Raw genomic sequence first — 23,102 nt, forward strand, 5'->3', positions numbered from 1 at the left:
CGGGACAGGAGCGAGACCCCTTCACACCCGTGGACTTTGCTAGTTGAACTCAACAGATGTTTATTGGTTTAGGCTTGGAGAAGGCGGAAGGAGATACAGGAAAATTCCGTCGGCGTCATTCACAAGGCAAAGGACGGTGCCTTAACACCCAAGCTTGCTTTTTGCGGAAGTCAGGACCTCGTCGGGTCGGTTCAAAAACCGCGGGGTCTGAGCACTCTCGCCCTAGCCCGCCCCTGCCCCCCAGCACTCCCTCGCTGCGCTCCACGTAGGGGAATACGGCGCGGGGGGTGGAGCCTCGCTGACCTTCCGCTCCGGAAGTTTTTTTCTCTCCGTGGCCCGTGCACGTTGTGCCGGCTTGGCGGTGTGTGGGCTCCGGCTGTCTTCCCGGTCATGTCTTCCAAAAAGAGCAGAAAGCGGCAGAACCACAGCGCGGAGAACGGTTCGTCCGCGTCCTCCACGGCCTCCTTTCGTCATGGAGCCCGTGCTATTCCGGACTCGGACCTTGCGGTGGCGGCCGGCTTACTGGTGGTGACCAACTTCCTAGAGAAGGGTAAAAGAGTTGTGGGAGAGAGCGCGGACGGAGGCCTCGGGGCGTCGTCAGGGGGAGAGACGGGGTGCGGGGTGTGAGGTGCAGGGTGTGGGGGGTGCGGGGTGTGAGGTGCAGGGTGTGGGGCGCCCAGGTGCGGGGAGGCCGGGAGTGGGGTGTGGAGCACGAGACACGGGGCGTGGGGTGCGGGGTGTGGGGCGCCCGGGTGTGGGATGTGGGGCGCCCAGGTGCATGGCACGCAGGTGCGGGGTGCCCGGGTGCGGGATGTGGGGCGCCGGGGTGTGGGCTTGGGGTGCCCGGCGCGGGGCGCACCTCCAAAGGGAGCTCCCTGGTTTGCGCTGGAGAAGTTGGCCGCTCACTGTTCCTCTGGCCTAACTCACTTGGGCTCTTTCCTACCTTGGAGGTCCAACCCTCCGCCATAAATTAAAAAAAAAGAAAAATAAATTCCGAGGTGCTTTACTTGTGAGGCGGGGAGTGCAAACACGGGAGGTCCCTCCGTGGCGAGCTGAAGCCAGGAGCCGGGCTGCTTCGTGGGTGGCGGGACACCAAGCATGGCCGCCCTGAGCACCGCCTCCGGGGCCCAAGTTCCTAGCAGGTGGGAATGAGGGGCCCTGTTAACCGCCAGTCCAGCGCCCTTTCCCTGGCTTGAGTTGTTTAATTGCACCCAAAACCACTTTGCTTCATGTAAGATGAATAACCGTTTCCTTTCAAACGTTGATTTACATTTTACTAGAAAAGTAGGCCCGTCCATGGAGCGAAGTCAAAGGCGCTCACCCCCAGGCCAGGGCCAGAGCCAGCAACTCTGGGCGCACCAACCGGTCCTCTGTCCTTGAATCATTCAAGGACATTTAAAGCTTCCTTCAGGAAACTTCTATCACCACTCTATCTCAGCCCCTCCCAGTCTTTTTTTTTTTTCTCCCAGCGAGACTTTTAAAAATGTTGTCTGCCTGCTTTTGTCTTCCACCTATGGCGTCACGAACCATCCCCTTTGCTGACATAGCCAGTGGATGGCTCTCCGTTGCTTTGCGCACGTGCCATCTCCTTCCAGAAGCAGGTTGCTTGTCTTGGGTGTCATCAGGCTTTCCTAGGTTTCTCCATTCTTTTGGTACTTTTTAGGTAATTTCGCAGGCTCATCCTCTTCACCACTTTTCATGCATGGTCTACATTCTATCTTGCAAGTTCATCCAATAATGGCAAGGTTTCCCTATCTGCACCTTCTTTTAATTTTCAGATTTGTATTTGTCGTTTGTGTGGTTCCAGAGTCTCCGTTTAGTTATCTTTTTGACTGAGCTTAATTCTGTTTTAAGCTTTACGTTAAATCACAGATTAGCACTTTTGCCAAATAAAAGACAAATACGTTTAAAAAAGCAAAAATAAACGTTTTTGTTAGATTCAACAGATATGTAAGATCACTCTGTGAAATTGTAATAAAAGCCTCTCAACATTTATCCCAATTTTCTGTGCGTCGTGCGCCATTGACAGGTGGCTTGCAGACGTGCTTTGAATAACATTAGAGTACTTCCCTGATTTCTCACACGTACCTCTGGACCAACTTGTAAGGCCTTCCAACAAAGAAAACTTCATCTCTTTTGCATGTTTGTTAATTACACAATTTAGATACTTATTAAACCTATTCCAGTTTGAGGACTTAGTGACGGAATGTGAGAGATGATGGAGTCCTAATTATCACTGGAATGTTCTAAATATTTTCCACATTCCTTTTTTTTTTTTTAAAGAGGCTTAGTTTTCTCTTTCTAGCATAAAACCCGTGATGTGGCCACTCTGGGGCTTGGGTCCTCTGCACATGGTCCTTGCAAGGTAGACTGGGTCGCTGACAGGGATTCTTGGCGAGTAGCATCCCATACTGTGGGTCGTGGAGACACGGCATCGCAGGTGGCCTTGGCAAGGCTGCCTACAGTGGCAGTGAGTCCCCTCGCCAGGGTCTAACAATCCCCCGTGCCAGGTGTCAGCAGCAGCTTCCTGGGGCTTCCAGGCCAGCGCCGCTGCAGGTGCCTCTGGCAGCAGAGGTGAGGTGAACTAGCATAGAGCCGAGGTGGCGGCTCCACCAGGAGGCGGCTTGTGGGGTGTGGTGCGCCAAGGAGATCGTGACCAGGATGGTGGGCCTCAGATGGCTCCCTCCCTGGAATGCTTCCCCTGGAGGCCGACTTGACCTTGGTTCTAAGTCCCCAGCATTAACAAATGTCTTGACCCCCCCCAGCCAGCCTGTGTCTGCTTTTGCACTGGCAGTGTTATCTTTATTTTTTAAAATTTTAAATATTTATTTATTTTTATTGGAAAGGTAGATATACAGAGAGGAAGATTTTCCGTGCGATGGTTCACTCCTCAAGTGGCCGCACCAGCTGGGGCTGAGCCAATCTAAAGCCAGAAGCCAGGAGCTGTTCCGGGTCTCCCAAAAGATGCAGGGTCCCAAGTCTTTGGGCTGTGCTCAACTGCTTTCCCAGGCCTCAAGCAGGGAGCTGGATGGGAAGTGGGCCACTGGGACTAGAACTGGCACCAATATGGTGCTCTTATGGGATCTGGGAGAATTCCAGGTGAGGGCTTTAACTGCTACGCTATCGTGCTGGGCCCCAGTATTATCTTTTTTTTTTTTTAAAGATTTATTTTTATTATTTTTTCATTGGAAAGGCGGATATACAGAGAGGAGAGACAGAGAGGAAGATCTTCCGTCCGATGATTCACTCCCCAAGTGAGCAAAACGGCCAATGCTATGCCGATCCGAAGCCAGGAGCCTCTTCCGGGTCTCCCACGCGGGTGCAGGGTCCCAAAGCTTTGGGCCATCCTCGACTGCTTTCCTGGGCCACAGGCAGGGAGCTGGATGGGAAGCGGGGCTGCTGGGATAGAACTGGCGCCCATATGGGATCCCGGGCGTGCAAGGCGAGGACCTTAACCACTGAGTCACCGCGCCGGGCCCCCCAGTATTATCTTTACAACTTTTACTCTGGAGAGACAATCCCAGGATAGAGACTCCATGTTGGGCCGGGAGAAGATGGATGGTTTTCCTGCAGGCACTTGATATTCGTGTTCTTTACCAGGCGTCTGCAGTGTGGTAACTAGGAGACACAGTTCTCAGCCTTGTCTCTGTGAGTTTCATGGTCGTAAAGTTTGCTGCCGTAAAGTTGCCGCAGATCTGCCGCGAATCTGCCGCGAATCTGCCGAAGTTGCTGCGAATGTGCGGCAGCGCCTTGGTTTGAGGCTGGGCTTCCGGGTCCTGCCGCCATTTCAGATTCCCCCCCGGGGAAGCAGCTGCTTTGTTCCTTCCTGGTTTAATCTAAGCCGCCATCTCTTTTGAGATGCTGCAACAGCCGTTTAAGTGATTTCTGCTTTGGACTGTTATCACTTTTGTTTTTACATTGTACATTTACTGTGGCCTTATTCTAATCAGGAAGTTATCCCTCTGGACTTCAGCTAGGTGTTCTGGAACACTCCTTTGGGTGTTCCTGAAGAGATTCCCATTAGGGTCTTCTGTTTGGTTATTGGTCATCCATTAATGGGTCTCCTCACAAAGTGTCCTTGTCAGCCTGTGTTTACTAGATTGTCTCGATGTCCTCTGGCCAGGTTTGGTCATTGGTGTGTGGAGATTGGTGGGGCTTGACGTCTGTCTCCTGCAAGCTGGCAGGCAGGCATGGAGCTCTTTCTGAACTAGCATTTTCAAGTTATTACAGCTGTAATTTTACTACTTTTTTCTTTCTAGCTTTTTCTAACATCCTCTCTGATGCTGTTTTCTCTGGATCCTAGCTGTCTCCCACCTCAGGCGTGGCTTAGGTGGCACCCAGCATCTCACCAGTCTGCTTGTCTTTGCCTTGTCTTTGCTTGCCTTGCCTTTTTCTTTTCCACCTCTACTTATTTCCTACTTGTTTTCTGTCTTCTTTCAGATGTACTCTCTGATTTTTCCAGATTTGATCATATGCTCTGCTACCCTTCTCATTCTTTCTTTGGGTTAATATTAGTTGGTAATCACAGTTTTTCAGAGATTGCTTGATAAATCTCTCCTACTAGAGGAAGGACTGAACAGAAGTCTGGCCGGTTGTCTGTCATCTAGTAGGTGCATTATGTATATTTGCTGCATGAATAAATGAAAGGGTAGTTGTTTAGAATTACCATCACCATCTTGTCAGTTAATCTCACTGAAGGTACTCAGTAAAGTGTCATTACAGTTAATAGGTAAAGTAGGTATTCAAATACATTTTTAACATGTTGGAGGGCTGAGGCATGGAGTGGAGAACTGGAGTGGATTTGTGTTAAGATGCTATAAACGGAGAACACTTGATGATGTACTGGGAAATGAGGTCAGTGGGTAGGAATTTGGATTAATATCGATTAATAGGTGTGGAAGTGTTTAGGGAAAATTGTGAATTGTTAGGAAATCCTAGGGCTTGGCACATGTGCAGCTCAGAATAGAGGGAAGAGAAAAGCTAGACTTGGAAGGACTGAGTATTACTGTGAGGTCATTGGACAGAGGGAAAGGGGATTCACTGGGTTAAAGGAGAGAGTGGCAGGAATGAAATATTAGGTCCTGCTGCAGTGAGTTTCTTAGCTGTTTTTGATTATTGTAAGAGAAATGTGTGCTCATAAGAAGGTTGAATTTGTGTTCAGCTTCTTGTGTCATGCACTGTGCTTTTTTGATTCTATTCTCTGGACAACTGTTAGCTCTGTGGGGTATGTTGGTTTTGTAGGAGAAAAGTGTTGGAGTTATTTTGTAGTATGAGATAGTAGTGTGAATGAGATATGCTCCTTAACTTTGCTTCCACTGATTGTTCTTCCTTCATTGCGAGAGATGCTTTTCTGATTATTCATAGCAGTGTTAGGTAGAACTCTGACTGCAGTATCTGTGTCTGGACTACATTTTATAGTAATGTGTGTGACTAGTTTAAATTCCATATTTGATAAATTTTGTGCTAAAAGGAAAGCCTCACAAGGTTTAACTTTAAGTCTGTTCTCCCCTCCCCCCACCAAAAGTGATTTGAAAAGGTAGAGTCACAGAGAGAGGGACAAACAGAATTTCCATTGCTAGCTCACTCCCCATATGGTTGAGACAAACAGGGCTGGGCTCAAACCAAACCAAAATCAGTACAGGAGGGACCCAAGCACTGAGGCCGTTTTCTGCTTGCCAGACGCAATCGCAGGGAACTGGATCAGAAATGGAGCAGCACCATGTTGCCAGCTCTTAAATGTTTGTTACAGTGAAGGTTGGAGTACTGTATTCATGTGGTTTTGTGGATTGAAAGTTTTTATTTACCCCCCTACCCTATAAATGCATACCTATAACTTCAGTTATAGAATTGTACAAAAATAATTTCTGTTTCTTCGTAGTGGATACCAAAGTTCCTAAAACATTCCAGAATTCGCTCGTTCATCTTGGACTCAACACTATGAAATCTACAAATATATGCATAGGTCGACCAGTGCTGCTTACCAGTTTGGATGGAAAGCAAGAGGTAAGAGTCCTTTATATTTTCTTAAGCATTTTTGTGATGTTTCTGATTTTAGTTCCAACATGGGCTGGAATAAATGCATAAGTATTTTAAAGGACATTTCAAATGTATACAGACTCTCTTTGAGTATCTGTATTGGATTATTAGCTCTAAAATGACAGGAGGTAGAAACACATAGATTTAGTGTTCCTCCCAGTGCGTTACATTTCACTACAGTAGTGTTATTTGTAAGGAGAAGGTCACCAGTTTGTATAAAAAAATACTTAACCACTCTCCCTGTTTTCATCTGGTCCTTGTTGTCATTCATCATAGTTGAGAAGATTTCAAGGCCAGAACCTTTCCTGGGTCACTACACACACACACACACACACTCACTCTCTCTCTCTCTCTCTCTCTGCATAATGGGGCCCGGCGTGGTGGCAAAGTGGTTAAAGGTCCTCGCCTTGCACGCCCGGGATCCCATATGGGCGCCGGTTCTATCCCAGCAGCCCCGCTTCCTTTCCAGCTCCCTGCCTGTGGCCCGGGAAAGCAGTCGAGGACGGCCCAAAACCTTGGGACCCTGCACCCACGTGGGAGACCCGGAAGAGGCTCCTGGCTTCGGATCGGCATAGCATTGGCCGTTTTGCTCACTTGGGGAGTGAATCATCGGACGGAAGATCTTCCTCTCTGTCTCTCCTCTCTGTATATCCGCCTTTCCAATAAAAACATAATAAAAACAAATCTTTAAAAAAATTTGCATAATGATATAAATGTAAAATACATAAAACTATATGCATATGCTATGTAATTGTTAGGAAAGATAGAATGACAGGAAAGAGAAGAGAGAGATCCATTGGTTTACAGAGTTTTTCCATCCACTAATTCACTCCCCAAATGGCCACAAGAGCCAGAGCTGACCTGAGCTGAAGCCAGGAACTTCGTCTGGGTCTCCCACATGGGTGCAGGGTGCCAAGGCCTTGGGCCAGCCTCTGCTGCTTTGTCGGGCAACAAGCAGGGAGCTGGACAGGAAGTGGAACAGCTGGGACATGAACTGGTGCCCACATGGGATCCTGGTGTCTGGACGTAGAGGACTAGCTAATTGAGCTGTCTTGTCAGTCCTATATTTTTGAAATATTTAAGATTTATTTGTTTTTATTGGAAAGGCAGCTTTACAGAGAGAAGGAGAGACAGAGAGAAAGATCCTCTATCTGCTGGTTCATTCCCAAAGTGGCCGCAACAGTTGGAGCTGAGCTGATCTGAAGCCAGGAGCCAGGAGATTCTTCTGGGTCTCCTGTGTGGGTGCAGGCTTTGGGCGTCCGCGATTGCTTTCCTAGGCCCCAAGCAGGGAGCTGGATGGGAAGTGGAACAGCTGGGTTACAAACTGGCACCCATATAGGATCCCAGTGGATACAAGGGGAGAATTTTAGCCACTAGGCTATTCACAGGGCACTTTGCTTTTTTGTTTTGCAAGAGAGTTGTAAACCTGTAAGCTTGAATACAAACTATTTGCTCTTTATTTTTTATGGTTTGTTTATTTGAAAGGTACCATTAGAGAAATGGAGAAAGCAGTTAAAGATCCACTGAAGAAATGGTGACAGCAGCAGGGCAGGTGCCCAAGCATTCGTACCATTTTCTGTTGCTTTTTCCAGGCTCGTTTCACAGTGAACTAGATTAGAAGCACAGCAGCCTGGCCTCAATACAGGTGCTCCAGTTAGGATGCTTGTGTCATAGGCAGCAAGGGCTTAACCCACTGCGCCACAAAGTCTTGGTCTTCCTCTTGAACGTTGCAGTTTGATGATATTCAGGTTTTGGTAAAGCTCTTCTGCAGTGTGTGACTGCTTCTTGGATGTACTGGAAGTTCTAGGTAGGATTACAACCTGGTTACTTTTAGTATTTTTCTCATTTTCTTGTCACATATTAGTACTTGTGTCTTTTTTCTTTTCAAGTCTTCTGCCATCATTCCTATTCTCAAAAGAACATGATGTTTATTAAAATATATTTTGTACACGCGTTGTGTTTCATCCTTTAAAAAAAATACTGTTAATGTTGTTGTGACTTGTGTCAGGTTGTGACTGTTGCTGTAAGGATTGTGCTTTGCAAAAGATGCATGCTCTCAGCTGTGCACTTCCGCTTCCAGTTGCTGCAGTATTGTGTATGTTTGTTTCCTCTGTCCGGGCAGATCTATACAGCCTGGCCTGTGGCAGGGTTTCCTGGCGGCAAGGTCGGCCTCAGTGACATGGCGCAGAAGAACATGGGCGTGAGGACCGGGGAGGCCATCCGCGTGCAGCCTCTGCTGGGCGCCGTGCTGCAGGCTGAAGAGATGGACGTGTTACTCAGGTAGGAGTCTTTCCTGTGACGGCATGAGTCCTGAGTGTACACTACGCATGCATTTTGAGTGACTTTCTAGGAGCCACATTATACAGTAAAGAGAAAGTGGTGAAAATAATTACGTATATTTGTCCACACATGTAAAATAATATTTTAATATAATGATTGTAAAAAAAAATAACCAGTAATATAGCACATAATCTCAAGCTTAAGTCTTTAAGATCCCATATGTTGTACTTGTCATTTTGGACCCGCAAGATAGTGTGCACTCTGCAGTGGCACTTGTGGAGGAGGGACTTCCATGTTATGCATGCTTTGATGTTTTAGGTGAGGGGAGTTATTTTTGAAGGTTATAGCAGTGTTTTTATTCTTGCGTTGCCATAGAACCTGTTACAGTTGTTTAGGAAGGAGTAAATTCTTGTGCTGTGAAAAAAGTTTTTATTAATACTGAAAGAGCATGATTGTGTAAATTAATTTGTGAAATTATTTCAATCAAACTATTAATACAGCTAAAGTAATAGAAATTTCCCTGCTAGTAGGGAAAAAAGAAAGTTTGCCTTAAGATTTCATTTTAAGATGCCACTTGAGATACTTTAATATCACCTTAGTTGTAATTTTTTATGCTTATGTTGTATGCCAGAATCACAAAACCTTTCTCTAGTGTTAATCTTCAGTTTAAAATGTTTTCTTTGTTACTTTTTTAGTTCTAGCCTGGAGGGTGGATGTGTATGTTGTGTGTTTTTATTTGTTGGTTTGTTTGTTTTTTGCTTAAAAACGGACGAAAATGTTTTCAGAGTATTTAATGCATTTAATGAACAATAAGCAGAAAGAAACTTTTCTGAATACCAGCTGTGTACAGATGCTTAATATATGTTGCATTACAATATCTGCATTTGAACGCTTGCACATTTACCCTTTTTCTTATCTTCTAATATTGTGTAGGGCATGGTAATTTATCATAAGATAGCTAAAAATACTGTGCAGCTTAAAACTCCATCTGTGTCTTAAAACATTACTGTAGCTGTGCTGATCTATTGGGCATTGGCCATTGTAGGTGAACAGTGATCACCTGTTACAGAGGCCTTTTTTTTAGACCGAGGGTTGTTTTTCAACACTTTATATAGAAATATTTTAGTTTTTAGCAGTAGGGTGTAGAGAAACTAGTTTCCAGTTAGGAAAATCAATAATTTTGATGCTGTCAAGTTATTTGGGTGCCCCTGAAAAAAATTTAATGTTAGAGCTCCTTCTAGTGGTTATGGTTTAGTCTGCACCCAACTTTTAAGAGGAAGACTGAATATTGTTGCTATTTATACATATCAAATACATTTCAAATGTAATAAATAAAAAAACAATGAAATGTAACAGTTCAGATCTATGTAGAAAGAAGTAAGTAATCAGCAGAAAGAGAGCACAGACAGAATGAACTCCCATCTACTGGTTTAGCCTCCAGATGCTAGTAACAACTTAGGGCTGTGCCAAGTCAGAGTGAAGAGCCATGAATCCAGTCCAGGTAAGCCAGAGTGAAGAGCCAGGAACCCAGTCCGGTACTCTGACATGGGTGGCAGGAGCTCAGTTACTCCAATTATTATTGCGTCCACATGTGTGCATTAGCAGGAAGCTGCAGTTGGGAGCAGAGGTGGAATTTAAACACAGCACTCTTGATACCTGAATGTGAGTTTCTCAAGTGGTGCTTTAGCCACAGGTCACATGCATGTCCCATAAGTAAATTGCAACATTTAAGGGGATGTAGATAGGTTCCAAACTGTTTTCACCCAAATAAAATTGCTTTAATTCCATAAACCAATTGAACTGTTCTTGTTCAATTTCCTTATTACTTATATTTATTTTCATGGAATTTGCTCTTTGCTTTTTTAAAAAATTTGAGTATGTAGTTGATTCTCCTGTTTTTGTGTTTTATATCCTGTTAAAGTATCCTTGAACACTGTTAACAAATCTTGGACTATTCTTCGTACATGTATATACAGGTAAAAAATCTCAGATGCTGTTCATTGTGGTAGATACTGTTTATTTTACAAAAGTGAAGAGAGAGTCAGAAATGATAAGGAATTTGGCTGAGGCTGCTGTACTGCAGCTTTCAAATTCTCTCACCTCGCTCCCGAGCCTGGAGCCTGTACAGCACTGCACTGTCTCCTCCTGTTTCATGCTCTGGTCGTCTCTGAATGAGAGTGGAAGCAAGGCAAGCTGCAGAATGTAGGTATTGCATGACCCAGATGTTTTACCACTTTGCTGTGTCTGTTATTAACTGAAAATGCTCATGAATACCAATTTTTAGAGCATAAATTTAATGAGTTGCTGAATTTGTAAATGTAGTGTCAGCAGGTAATGAGGACCAGTTGTGTTATTTTAGATAGTAATGAGAGAATAAGGTTTAGAGTTTGATCACATGAGAGGTGTTTTTTTTTTTTGTTTTTTTGTTTTTTTGTTTTTTTTTAGGTTTAGTTAATTAGTTATTTGAAGGAGTTAAAAGAGATAGGAGGAGAGAGAAAGAGAGATTTCCATCCATTGGTTTACTCCTCAAGTAGCCACATAGCTGCTGCTGGGCTAGGGCCTAGGGAAAAAGGCATTACATCTGGGTCCTTCCATATAGGTGACAAGGGCGCTAGGAGTTAGGCTGTCCTGGGTGTATTAAGTGGGGGCTTGGCCAGAAGTGGTGCAGCTTTAACTCACTGTAATATATTAGCTGCCTCCAAGATGAATTTTCTTATAAAGTCTTCCCTTGAGCCATGTACTGTTTTTCTCCTCCGTCTCATAACTGGTCATAGAGGCAAATGGGCAGCTGTAGGCCACCACTACTGATGCAGGCTTACGTATGGAAGAGGCAGAGAAAACACACTACTCTTGGAAGACTCTTCCAGGGGGAGATTTCTTTACAAACACAGTGACATTTAGACCTGCCTACTTCCTGTACTTGAATATAATAAGCAACTCCTTGGACAGTTGTTTCTCTCCTGGAGTGAAGGTTGTCTCTGTTTTTTGAAAATTAATTGATTAATTAATTAATTATTTATTTTGATTTCCATGTTAATATTTTATTTTTTCTGTATCCGGGGTAAGGGAAGAGATAAAGGGAAAAACCCACCCAGCCTCCCACCCATCCCAGGTCCCTGGTTTGAGACATGCTCCAAGGGTCCTGCTCATGCAGTTTTGATAGTTCAATAGTTTTGAATTGCTGCCAGTCTTGCCGTTCCAAGCACGATGAAATCTCTTCAGAATCCACTGGCTGACATAATCTCTTCATGGTTGGGGTTCTGAGATCAGCAGTTCAGTTGGAGGAATCCCCAGAGAAATTTCGTCTGAGGTGGTCCCAGATCTGATTCTTGTGTGTGCTTGTCAGAACAGGGTCCAGCACAGTCCATCGCCCCAGTCATCTTATGCACATGCTGGTGGTTGCAATTGCTGGGTCAGTTCTGTTTCCAGCCATGTCTTCCACTGGAACCAATGGGTGTTGCAGTCCAGCTTAATCCTGCCCACTTTATACTCGGCCCTCACACAAACCAGTGTGAGCCGCAGCCTAGTGGGGTAACTTCTAACCCTCCCAGACCTGTCCCCTACGCTGGTTCCCATGCTTGCCAGTATGTACCGCAGACTTGTTGAGTCTGTCCCACATCCCATTTAGCTATCCTGCATGTCAATGGGCATTGAAGCCTAGTGCAGCCCTATCTGCGCTACTGTCTAGCCCACACACATACTGGCAGGTGCTGTTCTGTCTAGCCACCCCTGCCCCTGTCCTGGTTTTCATGCTCTCTAGTGGGAGTGGTAACTCAAGAGGGAGAAGCCCACCATTTCCCTTCTAGGGCACTCCAACTCCCAGATTATGCACTCTCCAGGTGGTTCTGCAGTTTAACTTGACAGAATTAGCCCCCAGTGCCAGCCTCTGCCATCTGATGCTGCGGCTAAGCCCAAACAACCCTCACCCACTCCAATTTATGCTTGCACCAGTAGGAACAATCAACCCAGCCTGGTTTTTCCCTGATCTAGCTCACATGAGGCCCATGGGTGTTGTAGCCCTGCCTGGTCTGGCCTACCCCCTTCCTAGCTCAATCTCTCCAGTGGGAGTAGCTGTCCAGCAGGGGAGCCCTCCATATTCCCTTACCTGCTTTGCCCCCTCCCTCCCTGGTTCTCACGTGTGCTGATTGAACACTGCAGCTCAGTCTGGTATGACCACCTCACCTTGGCATTTGCCAGTGGGTGTTATAGCCTGGCCCAACCCGGCCCACCCCGAATTCCAGCTGATGCTGGTGAGGGTTATAGCCTAGCCAGCCCAGCAGGCATCCAGTCCCAGGCATAATGTGCACTGGTATGTGTTGCAACCATACCTGGCCTAGCCCATACTCTGTTCTGGTGCCTGGAATTGCCAGCAGGTGATTTGAACTGGTTCAGCCTGGTCTGTCTGTGACCTATGCAAATTTTTGCCAGTGGGTACCTTTCCCTGGCTTGGTCTGGGATGCTCCCTGTCATGGTTCTTGTACTCACCTGCAGGGACTGTGTCCTGACTGAGTAATTGCCCAGGCTCCTCTTTCAGAACCTCTCTCAGTGCCAGATCTCACACATACTGGTGGGTCCATGATCCAGCCCTACTTAGTTTACCTCCTGTCCTAGCAGGAACAGTGGCTTTTCCTGACTGGCCTTCAACCCATTCTGGTTCTTATTGTTGGATGTTTCAGCCCAGCCAAGGCTCATCCATACCCAGACAGGGTTCACACATGGCTCAGTAGGGGTAGAGACCTGGCCTAGTCCATCTTACATCTACCCTGGTCCTCCAGTGCACCAGATGATGCTGGAGTCTAGCCGGGCCTGGTGCATCCAGTCCCAGTTCACACTTGTGTCAAAGGAGACTGCAGCCATATCCAGACCAGAACGCAGCCCACACTCTGGCCCCCTCACTCACCAGTGGGAACCCCAACCCAGTTAGAGTGTCTTCTTAACTCACCAACCAGGCCTGTTCCCAATCATAAATCACGCGCATGCCAGTGGTTGCTCTGACCCAGCTTGGCATAGCCCCTCTCCTGTCTTAGCCTTTGCCTTCAGTACCGAAGTCTAGTATCCCTGGCTCATCCAGACCAGTCGGCATAAGAGCCTAGTTTGGCATGACCTGTGCTACATCCTGATTTCTGTTCTTCCTAGTGAGTTAAGGTTTGCTTGGCCCTGGCTGGTCCGCCCCCTTCCAGTTGCAGCTTGGCCCACCACACATCCTGTTTTAAGATGCACGTTTGAGTGCTGCTGCCTTGACCTGCCCGGACTGTTGTCGGTTCCTTTGCCCATAAGTAATGGCAGGTTCCATGGTCACACCTAGCTCAGCCCATCATCACCTCAACTCTTAAGCTAACCTGCGGGACTTGTATTTCCACAGGGTTGGGCCCTCACTTCCCCCAGAGAATCTACCCCTAAATGTGATTCTCGCATGTTGGTTAGTTTCCTGACCCTGCCAATTGTGACCCATCCCCTGATCTGCCACTCAGGTACTGGTACCTAGCCCTGCCAGACAGGCCCCCAGCCATAGCTTTCTTGAAGACTGGTGTGTGGCAGTCAGTGATGTTCTACACTAACAGCCCATCTCAGGATTCCCATGTGGATTGTGAATCAGTCTGGCCCAAATAAAACTTATGGACTCTCCCGTCCAAACACTCAGATCTCAGTCCCCATTTTTGCAAGCAAGTACTGAGATCTCATCGCTAGGAATCACACAGAATTCATCCCTCACCTGCACTCACACTGGGCTTATCCATGGATGTCCCTAGGCAGCAATTTCATACCCTAAAAACCCATGAGTTTGCCGTCTGTCAGCAGCCACCAGGCAGAGCCTGGCGCCAAATGGGTGCACTGGCCGTTCCAACATAGGACCTGGTCACTGTGTGGTGATGGTGCCCATGGGCCAAGTCCCGGGCATTGGGTCCAACCTGGCTTAGGTACTCTCCGCAAGCAGGTCGCCACCACTGCAGAGGGCTGCTGTCACCGAGGCCACCAAGGTCGAACTCCCACCTCCTAGTTTCCTGTGCCACAAGGTGGTAGTTGCAGGGCAGGGCTAGAGGCCTTAATTCTGTCCCAGGATTTCCTCATGGTGTACTCACCATGGGGGGGAAAAATCTCTCTCTCTCTGGCCTCCCAACAACCCAGACTCTCTCACTGTGTGGCAATTGTGCTCATGGACCAAGTCCATGACGTGGCTCGGGTACTCTCCACAAGCTGGTCACCACCACTGCAGAGGGCTGCTGTCACCTGAGCCGCCAAGGTAGAACTCCCTCTCTGTTTTCTTAAGCGTATCTTCCCTTTCTCCATAATGAACTGTAAACTGTCAGCTAGGTTTTTCTTTTGTCGTGCCTCTTCAGGTGATTGCAATTTAGAATCTTGTTGTTGTTTTTAAGGATTGTTTATTTGTTTGAAAGAATTATAGAAATTAATTTCCATCTTCTGACTTGCTCAGGTGGTCACAGTGATCAGGGCTGGATCAGCCTGGGGCTCCCATGTGGGTGGCAGCCCAAACACCTGGCTGGCTGCTGATTTTCTCAGGCCATTAACAAGGAGCTGGATTGGAAGCCGAGCACCTGCTGTATGTCCTGGCTCCCAGACGGGCTCTGCCTGCTACACGCCACACCACAGGCTCCAAGAATTAATTTTCTTGAAAAGATAATTTATGAATTTTATAAAAAGAATGAAGTAATCTATGAATAAAATTTTTCCTCCAAGTTAGACAAATGTGGAAATAGAATGATTAACTTAGGCCTGCATTTTTGTGCTATGCAATTAACCCAAGATTTGTTCTATGTATATAACCCTAGGTAGAGTTTGCATGCATATAAATGTGTATTTACATGTCCATAAAGATATGTACACATACTTGTATATATGCACATGTCTGTAAGAAATGAATTATAGCCTTTTGCAGTAATTACCTTTTTCTGTTCAATGTACCCAGATACTTGTTATTCTAATAATGAAAAGAGAAAATGCTAGATTAGAATAACTGTAAAGTTTCCTTGATCTACTAAAGAATAGTGTGCTGTACTTTGAAGAACACCAAAATGGTCCTTAGGGCACCAAACTGCAAATGTTGTTTTCGCTGGGTATGAGGTATCTGATGAGTGTGAGTTATTCCAAACATTTCTAAGATGTTGATTTCTAGGTTGGTTATACATTAGCTGTGTATATTTCATTTGTGCTACAGTTTAGTTTCTGGTGGACCTAATGCTGATTTTTATTCTCCACCCTGATTCCTTCCTCCCTTCCCCTGTCTCCCATTCTGCAGTGACAAAGATACAGAAATTAATGAGCAAGAACTGACTGGTTGTATTCTGAGAAAACTAGGTAAGGGATATTTTTAAATTAATCTTGCAGCAGTGAGGTATCAGTGGAGTGTCATTTAGTTTTTATGTTCTTCTAAATAGCTTAGAGTGTATTCCCTTCACTGAATTACTGTCCTAAGGCAGAAAGGTGTTTTTTGTCCTCTTAATTGATTGGCAGTTGAGCATGGAAAGAATAGGTGTATGTGGTGTGTCTGTGGACATATCCCTTAGTGAAATGAGAATTTTAGCCCTGTGCGTTTTCTTTTTTCAGTGAGAAGCATTATCTTGGAGTATTGGTTTAGGTGTGCTATTTTAGTTTTATTATTGAATTTGGGATACCTGGCTGTTTGTTGATATGTTTACTAAAATCTTGGCTTTTTTGGGTGTAGGGGATTTCAGAGTTATCCAGTGTTCATTTCTCCAGATAGTGTGTATATCATCAGGGAAAATAAGTTTCCATTTTTCAAGACAAGTATTTTCTAGTAATGTACTTTTGAGCTTTTGCAATTTAGTGGTTTTGTTTTCAGCAAAAGAATTCCTGTGCCAGCATTAAAATGGTAAAAAAAAAAATGGTGCTGATGTATATTTACTAAATTACTAAATTGTTTCCTAGATGGCAAGATTATTTTACCAGGCAACTTTTTGTATTGTACCTTTTATGGACGACTGTGCAAGCTGCAAGTTTTGCGGGTGAAAGGGGCAGATGGCATGGTACTGGGAAAACCTCAGAGTGACACTGAAACTGGTGCCCAAGGAGTGGCCTTGGAACAGTCCAGCATGGAAACCAGTAGCCTAGATCTGTCCTTCCAGCTAAACCAGTTAAATCTTGAAGTAGCCCAAAGCCCGGCATCAAAAAGTACTCCTTGTAAACCAGGAGATGATGGAAGTGTAAAAAAAGCCAGTGACACTTCATTGAATGTTACACAGAGCCCTGGAAATGGCAGTGAACTTGGCCTCAAGGAAGTGACAAGCCTTACATGGAACTTTGAGCCTGCCAGCGAAAGCAGTGAGCAACAGAACAGTGAGGAGAAACTGCTGCAGTCCATCTGCGTGGGAGCCAAGTGCAATACTGATACTTTTTATTTTATTTCTTCAACAACAAAAATCAATTTTACAAAGATTCGTACAAATGCAGAAGAACAAGACAACTCATTGAAAGTAACTTATGACATGATAGGTGGCTTAAGTAGTGAGCTGAAAGCAATCAGAGAAATGATTGAATTACCCCTGAAGCAGCCTGAACTTTTCAAGACTTATGGTATGTTTGCTTTATTGAACCCCAGTGTTCCAACCAAAAACAGTTGCACTTGTTCACTGTTTTTCTATTTCCAAAGCATTAGGCTTGGAAGATCCCATTAAAATCCATCCTCTGTACTGTAGTTTTAGGTTATAATGTTAGTGGGAGCTTTGTCTCTTCTAATAATGTGTTTTAACAGTTGTTTTGCATCTAGAATAGTGTTTTGCCATCTAAACCATCTGTAATGGCTGAAGAAATTAACCAAGTATTCACATAGATTAGATGAAACTTTTGTGTTGACAAATGTAGCTGTACTTAGATCTCTTTTGCATTGAAGCAAGTGGGTAAAGGATTAACTCTTAAGAAAGTCATGACTTCTCCTTGAGTGGGCATTGCCCAGATCCCTGGCCTATGGTTGGTCTGTGCTTCCTGGTCCTCTGCTTTTCCCTTCATCATGACTGTGACGTGAACCGTTGGATTGATACTTCACTAGTAGTGTCTGTACTCTCTAAGATGGTTAGTTGAAGGAAAATAGGGATAGGAAATGGCTTGTATTGTCTGTCCGTTTTGGACTTTTTCTTATCAGGGTAGTGTGCTTTGTGGGAAGAGGCATGGTATCATTATGGGCAATCAGGGATTTTTTTCCCCCTGTGATTCCCACCCTGATTTATCTTCTACAGAAAGAATAAATCACTACAAGGTGTCATTGTTAGGGCTCCTTAGTGAGGTGGAGAAACAGGAAGATCTCACTCTTGTTTCTGTTTTATGTTGCAAAGTAAATTTTGTTTTATAACTCTGGCTTGAAATTGCATTACATTGTTTATAAGAAATCAAATAATGCAGAATCTAACATTGTCTCTTTTTTTTTGGTATCTAGGAATTCCTGCCCCTAGAGGAGTGTTACTCTATGGCCCTCCTGGTACTGGAAAAACAATGATTGCCAAGGCTCTTGGAAATGAAATAGGAGCATTTGTTTCTGTAATCAATGGTCCTGAGATTATAAGCAAGTAGGTGCATGTTTTACTAAAGTTAATATTAAGTATACTTCTTAAAAATGGTTTTTAAGAATGAGTAAACAATGAAATATGTTAAGTTTGATTTTTAACATGTTAAAATCAAGTTTGAAACAATTTTGGAATGTAGTTTAAAATTTCTAGAAATACTTCGAAAGTCATTTTGGTTACTATAGAAAAATGTTAAGACATTAAGAAACACTCCGTGATTTTATTTATTACAGATTCTATGGTGAGACTGAAGCAAAATTACGTCATGTGTTTGCTGAAGCTACTCAGAGGTATTTATTTTTATGTATTTTGGAATCATTATAAAAGCATTAAAGTGAGAACTTGCATTGTATGCAAAACATAAAGAACAGTTAAGATGCGAAAGTTAAAAAGTGGTGGTACTAGAAATAGATTGTGGATTTACTGAAATTCTGTCTTAACCTACTACTGTGTAACATTGTTTTTAGAACTGACCAGGGAACTACTAAAGGACATTTAATACAGGCTATTGCTTGGGAAGTCATGTGACCTTGGTTGAACATGTAAATCTGTGACTACTCCTTGAGAGTATTTGGACATATCCTACAGTTCGCTCCCTTAGACTGTATGATCCTAGTTCTTTATACTTCAGGCTTTGTTGTACTATTCTGTTTTACTTTTGATGGAGCCAATATTTTGCTCTTTTAAAACTAGTATTGATTATTCCTGGCTTTAGGCTAGATTTTTTATACCATAATGAATATTTTATGTAAGTTGGCGTATGTAGCATTAATCATAATAGTGGCTGTGTCTTTACCAATGTTATGATATTTAACTTCTTATTACTACTCTTACCAAAATAAGTGGTATTTTAAAAGTAAGAGTAGATGAAATAAAGTTTTAGTTCTAGTACCAAACGTTTGATACTTAGTATGCATTATACCATATACTGTATTATGTTTTTGTTAATGGCGGTTGAGGTTTCCTCTTATGAGAAAATTCACATGTTTTTGTGAGAGAATTGGTCAACTTGAAAGCTCCCTTTTTAACAGGTTAAAAAGAAGAGTGCATTTCTGTTTTATATGTTTCTGACTTTAATCCTGCTTCAAGGGACATTTCTGACCTCAATTTCTGAATTGATCTGGTCATTATAGTATGCATTATGGGAGAGTTCTGCTCATCTCAGTAGCAATAGACTGCTCTCCATCTCAAGCAGATAGATTAGAATATAAGGTTGGTGAGTTAATTGGGCTAGACCTATTCTCTAAAGTTTTTCATCTTAATATTTTAATGCCTTTGTAATATTACAAAGTAAACTCTAAATGTGATTGTTGCATTTCAAGTATAAAACTAAGTAAAATTTAAAAGGAAATATGAATCAAATTACATTTTATCCTTTTCTTTTTAAGGCACCCATCACTTATTTTTATTGATGAGTTGGATGCACTTTGTCCTAAAAGAGAGGGCGCTCAGAATGAAGTGGAGAAGAGAGTTGTAGCTTCCCTCTTAACCCTGATGGATGGTATTGGTTCAGTAAGTATAGCACTGCTCTTTCTTCTGTGTAGGAAGGGATTGGTTCTTATTCACATAAATGAATATATCTGTAGTAGTAAAAATTAATTGATTTTGTCTGGGAAATTCTAGGATAAAAGGAAAATATTAACCATAGCAACTAGAGGAAAGACTAAAAATTTTTTTTTGCTTCAATTAATTGCTTTAGTGAAATTAGGGCATTATAACCTGGCTTGTTTTTCTAGCACATAAAATAACATGTCATGATGGATTTATTTTATAAATGGTATTTAAAAACCTAAAGCAAAAGCAGTGTAGAAGATTCAGTGATAGAATTTTAGGAAGTTTATGATGGAATTTTGTGAATCTTGATATAATGTAAAAATTGATTGTTTCAGCCCATGCTAGCCAGGCTTTAGCCAGGAGCCTAGAATTCCATTCAGGTTTTCCACAAGAGTGGCATGGGTCAGAATAGTTTAGCAGTGATCTGCTGCCTTCCAGTAACAGTATTCACTAGTAGAAAGCTGGATTGGAAGTAGAGTAACTGGGACTTGAATTAGAACTCTGATAAGGGTGTGGGTATCCCAAATGGCTTAACTACTGTACACAGTGCTTGATTCTATATAACATTTGTGAAGAATTTAGTCACTGTTCCCAGATTGCATGATAACATATACATTTTTTATAATAAAAGTTATATGTTGATAATGAAAGGAGGGCCATAATACTACATAACAGGAATGAAGAAAAGTTCTGATATCCTTTAGACAGAAAAATGTACTTCTTACACCACACGGTATATTATTGAAGTTTGTAGAATCAGAGTGTGGTGGGACCCAAAGATATTTTATAAATCATTTGTTCCTAAGTCCTCTTTTCCTACATTAAAAAATTGAATAATTAGAACTGTTTGGATAGAATGTGAATATGGGAGGAATATGAAAGTTTGATGTTGGGCCTGGCGCGATGGTGTAGTGGTTAAAGTCCTTACTTTCACGTGCCGGAATCACTTATGGGAGCCAGTACACATCCCAGCAGCTCCACTTCCCATCCAGCTCCCTGCTTGTGGCCTGGGAAAGCAATCAAGGATGGCCCAATGCTTTGGGATACTGCACCCATGTGGGAGACCTGGAGGAAGTTCCTGGCTCCTGGCTTTGGATCAGCATAGCAACGGCTGTTGCACTCACTTGGGTAGTGAATCATTGGATGGAAGATCTTCCTCTCTGTCTCTCCTCCTCTCTGTATATCTGACTTTATAATAAAAAAGAAATAAATCTTAAAAGTGATGTTAACTCTGTTATATACTCACATGTTACTAATTCTGAGGCAGTGTTAAAGAATTGTCATCTGGTATGTATTGGGTGACCTCCTGGTTTTCTGTCCTGGGAGATCACCTAGGTGTGATTGCTGTGTCCCAGGTTTTGTTTTCAGTTTATAAAGTTGGAGAATTGAGTGTTTTGTTGTGTTTGAGCTGCTTGTGTTTAAATGCTTATCTTTGTTCTGAGTTCGTATTTCACTATACACTTTTAATTGGCACAGCTAGAGTAATTGATCAGGTTTGAATTTCCTTAGGTGAACCACATTCTAGCTGTGTTTGTCTCTGAGATTCCGCCTGGGTCATCTGATGGATTATTGCATAGTTTCTACAACTGGCTGACCACGGTTGTGGTTCTATGTAAATTCCTGATGTCATTTTCAGAGTAGAAATCTGTATGTATTCAAGGGTGACTGACACTTGCATCTTGGTTTGTGATTTTAGGAGTTTAAAGCTTATCAAAAAGAAAAAAAGTCCATTTGTGAGGAAGGCTTTTCTACAGCTTCCTGATGGAGTTTTGTTTTAGTTGAATAATGTGTAATTCATTATCTTTGTTTCTGAGTAGAGGTATAGACAACCTGAAACAATTAAAAGGGCAAACTTTGAGGTAGAGTGTTACCTGTTTGTAACAATGATATCAAGGTGAGAAAAGATAGACATCACTTACACTAGGTGGTAAGTATTGGAAGACTTGGCATGGGAAGAAACATTGTAGTTCCTAAACGATAAAAGTACTAGCGATAGGAACCCATTGCCTCAACCACTGAAATCCATTTCATATGTGTGTAGCATTTATCTGCCTTTCCATTTCTGCATTTTTTGGACTTTGAGAAAAATAGGCAATTTCTGTTCATGTTATTTTATTAGGAAGGAACTGAAGGACGGGTCTTGGTGCTTGGAGCTACAAATCGTCCTCATGCTTTGGATGCTGCACTCCGAAGACCCGGACGTTTTGACAAAGAGTTTGAAATTGGTGTTCCTAAAGCTCAGGACCGGCTGGACATACTCCAGAAACTGCTTCGACGAATACCTCATTTGCTCAGTAAAGCTGAGTTGTTACAGGTGGCAAACAGTACCCATGGATATGTTGGAGCGGACTTGAAAGCTTTGTGTAATGAAGCAGGTGAGCATGATTTGTCTTGGTACATCTGTGTTTATGTACTTCAGTTTCTTGACATGCTGATAGTTTATATCTCTCTTCTTAATAGAAATTGTTTACATAGTCAAAGTATATGTTTATTTAAAACAACGGATGATTCAGAAAATTAAGAAATTTTTAAAACCCTTAATCCTACCCGATAATAGTAACCCTGTCTCCTTCCAGACTTCCTAATTTTACACACATGCACGTGCATACAGGTAACCTGTTGCATTGATGGCATTATCTGTGCTAGCAGTATTTTCCTTTTACACTGTGGAAATTAGGGAAAAGTGGCTGGAGGAGGATCACAGTTTTCTTTTTTTTTTTTTTAAAGATTTATTTTCATTGGAAAGGCGGATATACAGAGAGAAGGAGAGACAGAGAGGAAGATCTTCCGTCCAATGATTCACTCCCCAAGTGAGCACAACGACCGATACTATGCCGATCCGAAGCCAGGAGCCTCTTCCGGGACTCCTGCGCGGGTGCAGTGTCCCAAAGCTTTGGGCCGTCCTCGACTGCTTTCCCAGGCCACGGGCAGGGAGCTGGATGGGAAGCGGGGCTGCTGGGATTAGAACCAGCACCCATATGGGATCCCGGGCGTGCAAGGCGAGGGCCTTAACCACTTGCGCCACCGCGCCGTGCCCGATCACAGTTTTCTTTAAGGAACATCCTAGCCTTTGTTGGAGTACTGCAGAACACTCAGCAAAACTCAAGAATTGCACAGGTTATGTGACAATGATATTTTTACTGTGAAAGCTTTTTAGGGCTATTACTATTCATTTGCCTCCTTGTGCTTCCAAATATAGTTGTAGTTACTTTGGAAGTCCTTGAGGCCTGTTAGTGTTGGTTCAGTTCTTCCAAGTAGCTTTAAGCATAGAAAATGTGTTCATATCAGGGCAGTTGAAGTGCTTGATTCACCACAGTAATGTACTGGAAACAGCGTCTGGTGTGTGTGTGTCTGTGTGTGTGTATTTATGCCAAAGGAGATATGTTTATTTTCTAATAATTTTTAAAGGTTGACTATGCCTCAGAATTTGTGGTAATCTGAGATTTTCTTAATTTATTTCCCCTCTCCCTTTTTTGCATAGACATATGTTTCTAAATTGCTTTATAGTTTGGAGGATTTTTTTTTTTTTTTTTTAGTTATGGTGTTCCAGTTTGTATTTATAAGGCTCTTTGAAGAAAGATTTGATTATTTTAGAGGCTTTTTTGTTTTTTAAGTTTTTCAAGTTGTGTTTATTCGAAGCCAGGGTTATAGAGGGAAAGATAGCTAGTGAGCAATAAAGACATGTTCAATTCACTGGTT

The 23,102-nt window shown here is 43.3% G+C and overlaps 1 protein-coding gene across 2 annotated transcripts in view; it reads left to right on the plus strand.

The window, feature by feature from the left end:
• Positions 1-361: 361 nt before the first annotated feature.
• The window catches only part of SPATA5 (spermatogenesis associated 5), a 211,496-nt gene continuing 188,755 nt past the window's right edge, over positions 362-23,102 (plus strand). For both annotated transcript variants that reach the window (XM_040967253.1, XM_040967254.1), the window contains exons 1-9: positions 362-550; positions 5,879-6,003; positions 8,159-8,316; positions 15,572-15,630; positions 16,222-16,866; positions 17,723-17,852; positions 18,083-18,139; positions 19,238-19,361; positions 21,523-21,778. In XM_040967253.1, the coding sequence (XP_040823187.1) occupies positions 391-550; positions 5,879-6,003; positions 8,159-8,316; positions 15,572-15,630; positions 16,222-16,866; positions 17,723-17,852; positions 18,083-18,139; positions 19,238-19,361; positions 21,523-21,778 (1,714 nt within the window). In that variant the 5' untranslated portion in view covers positions 362-390. The remainder of the gene's footprint in view (positions 551-5,878; positions 6,004-8,158; positions 8,317-15,571; positions 15,631-16,221; positions 16,867-17,722; positions 17,853-18,082; positions 18,140-19,237; positions 19,362-21,522; positions 21,779-23,102) is intronic.

The sequence above is a fragment of the Ochotona curzoniae genome, unplaced genomic scaffold (assembly GCF_017591425.1).
Source record: "Ochotona curzoniae isolate NIBS_2020 unplaced genomic scaffold, NIBS_Ocur_1.0 scaffold_4506, whole genome shotgun sequence".
Taxonomy (NCBI): domain Eukaryota; kingdom Metazoa; phylum Chordata; class Mammalia; order Lagomorpha; family Ochotonidae; genus Ochotona; species Ochotona curzoniae.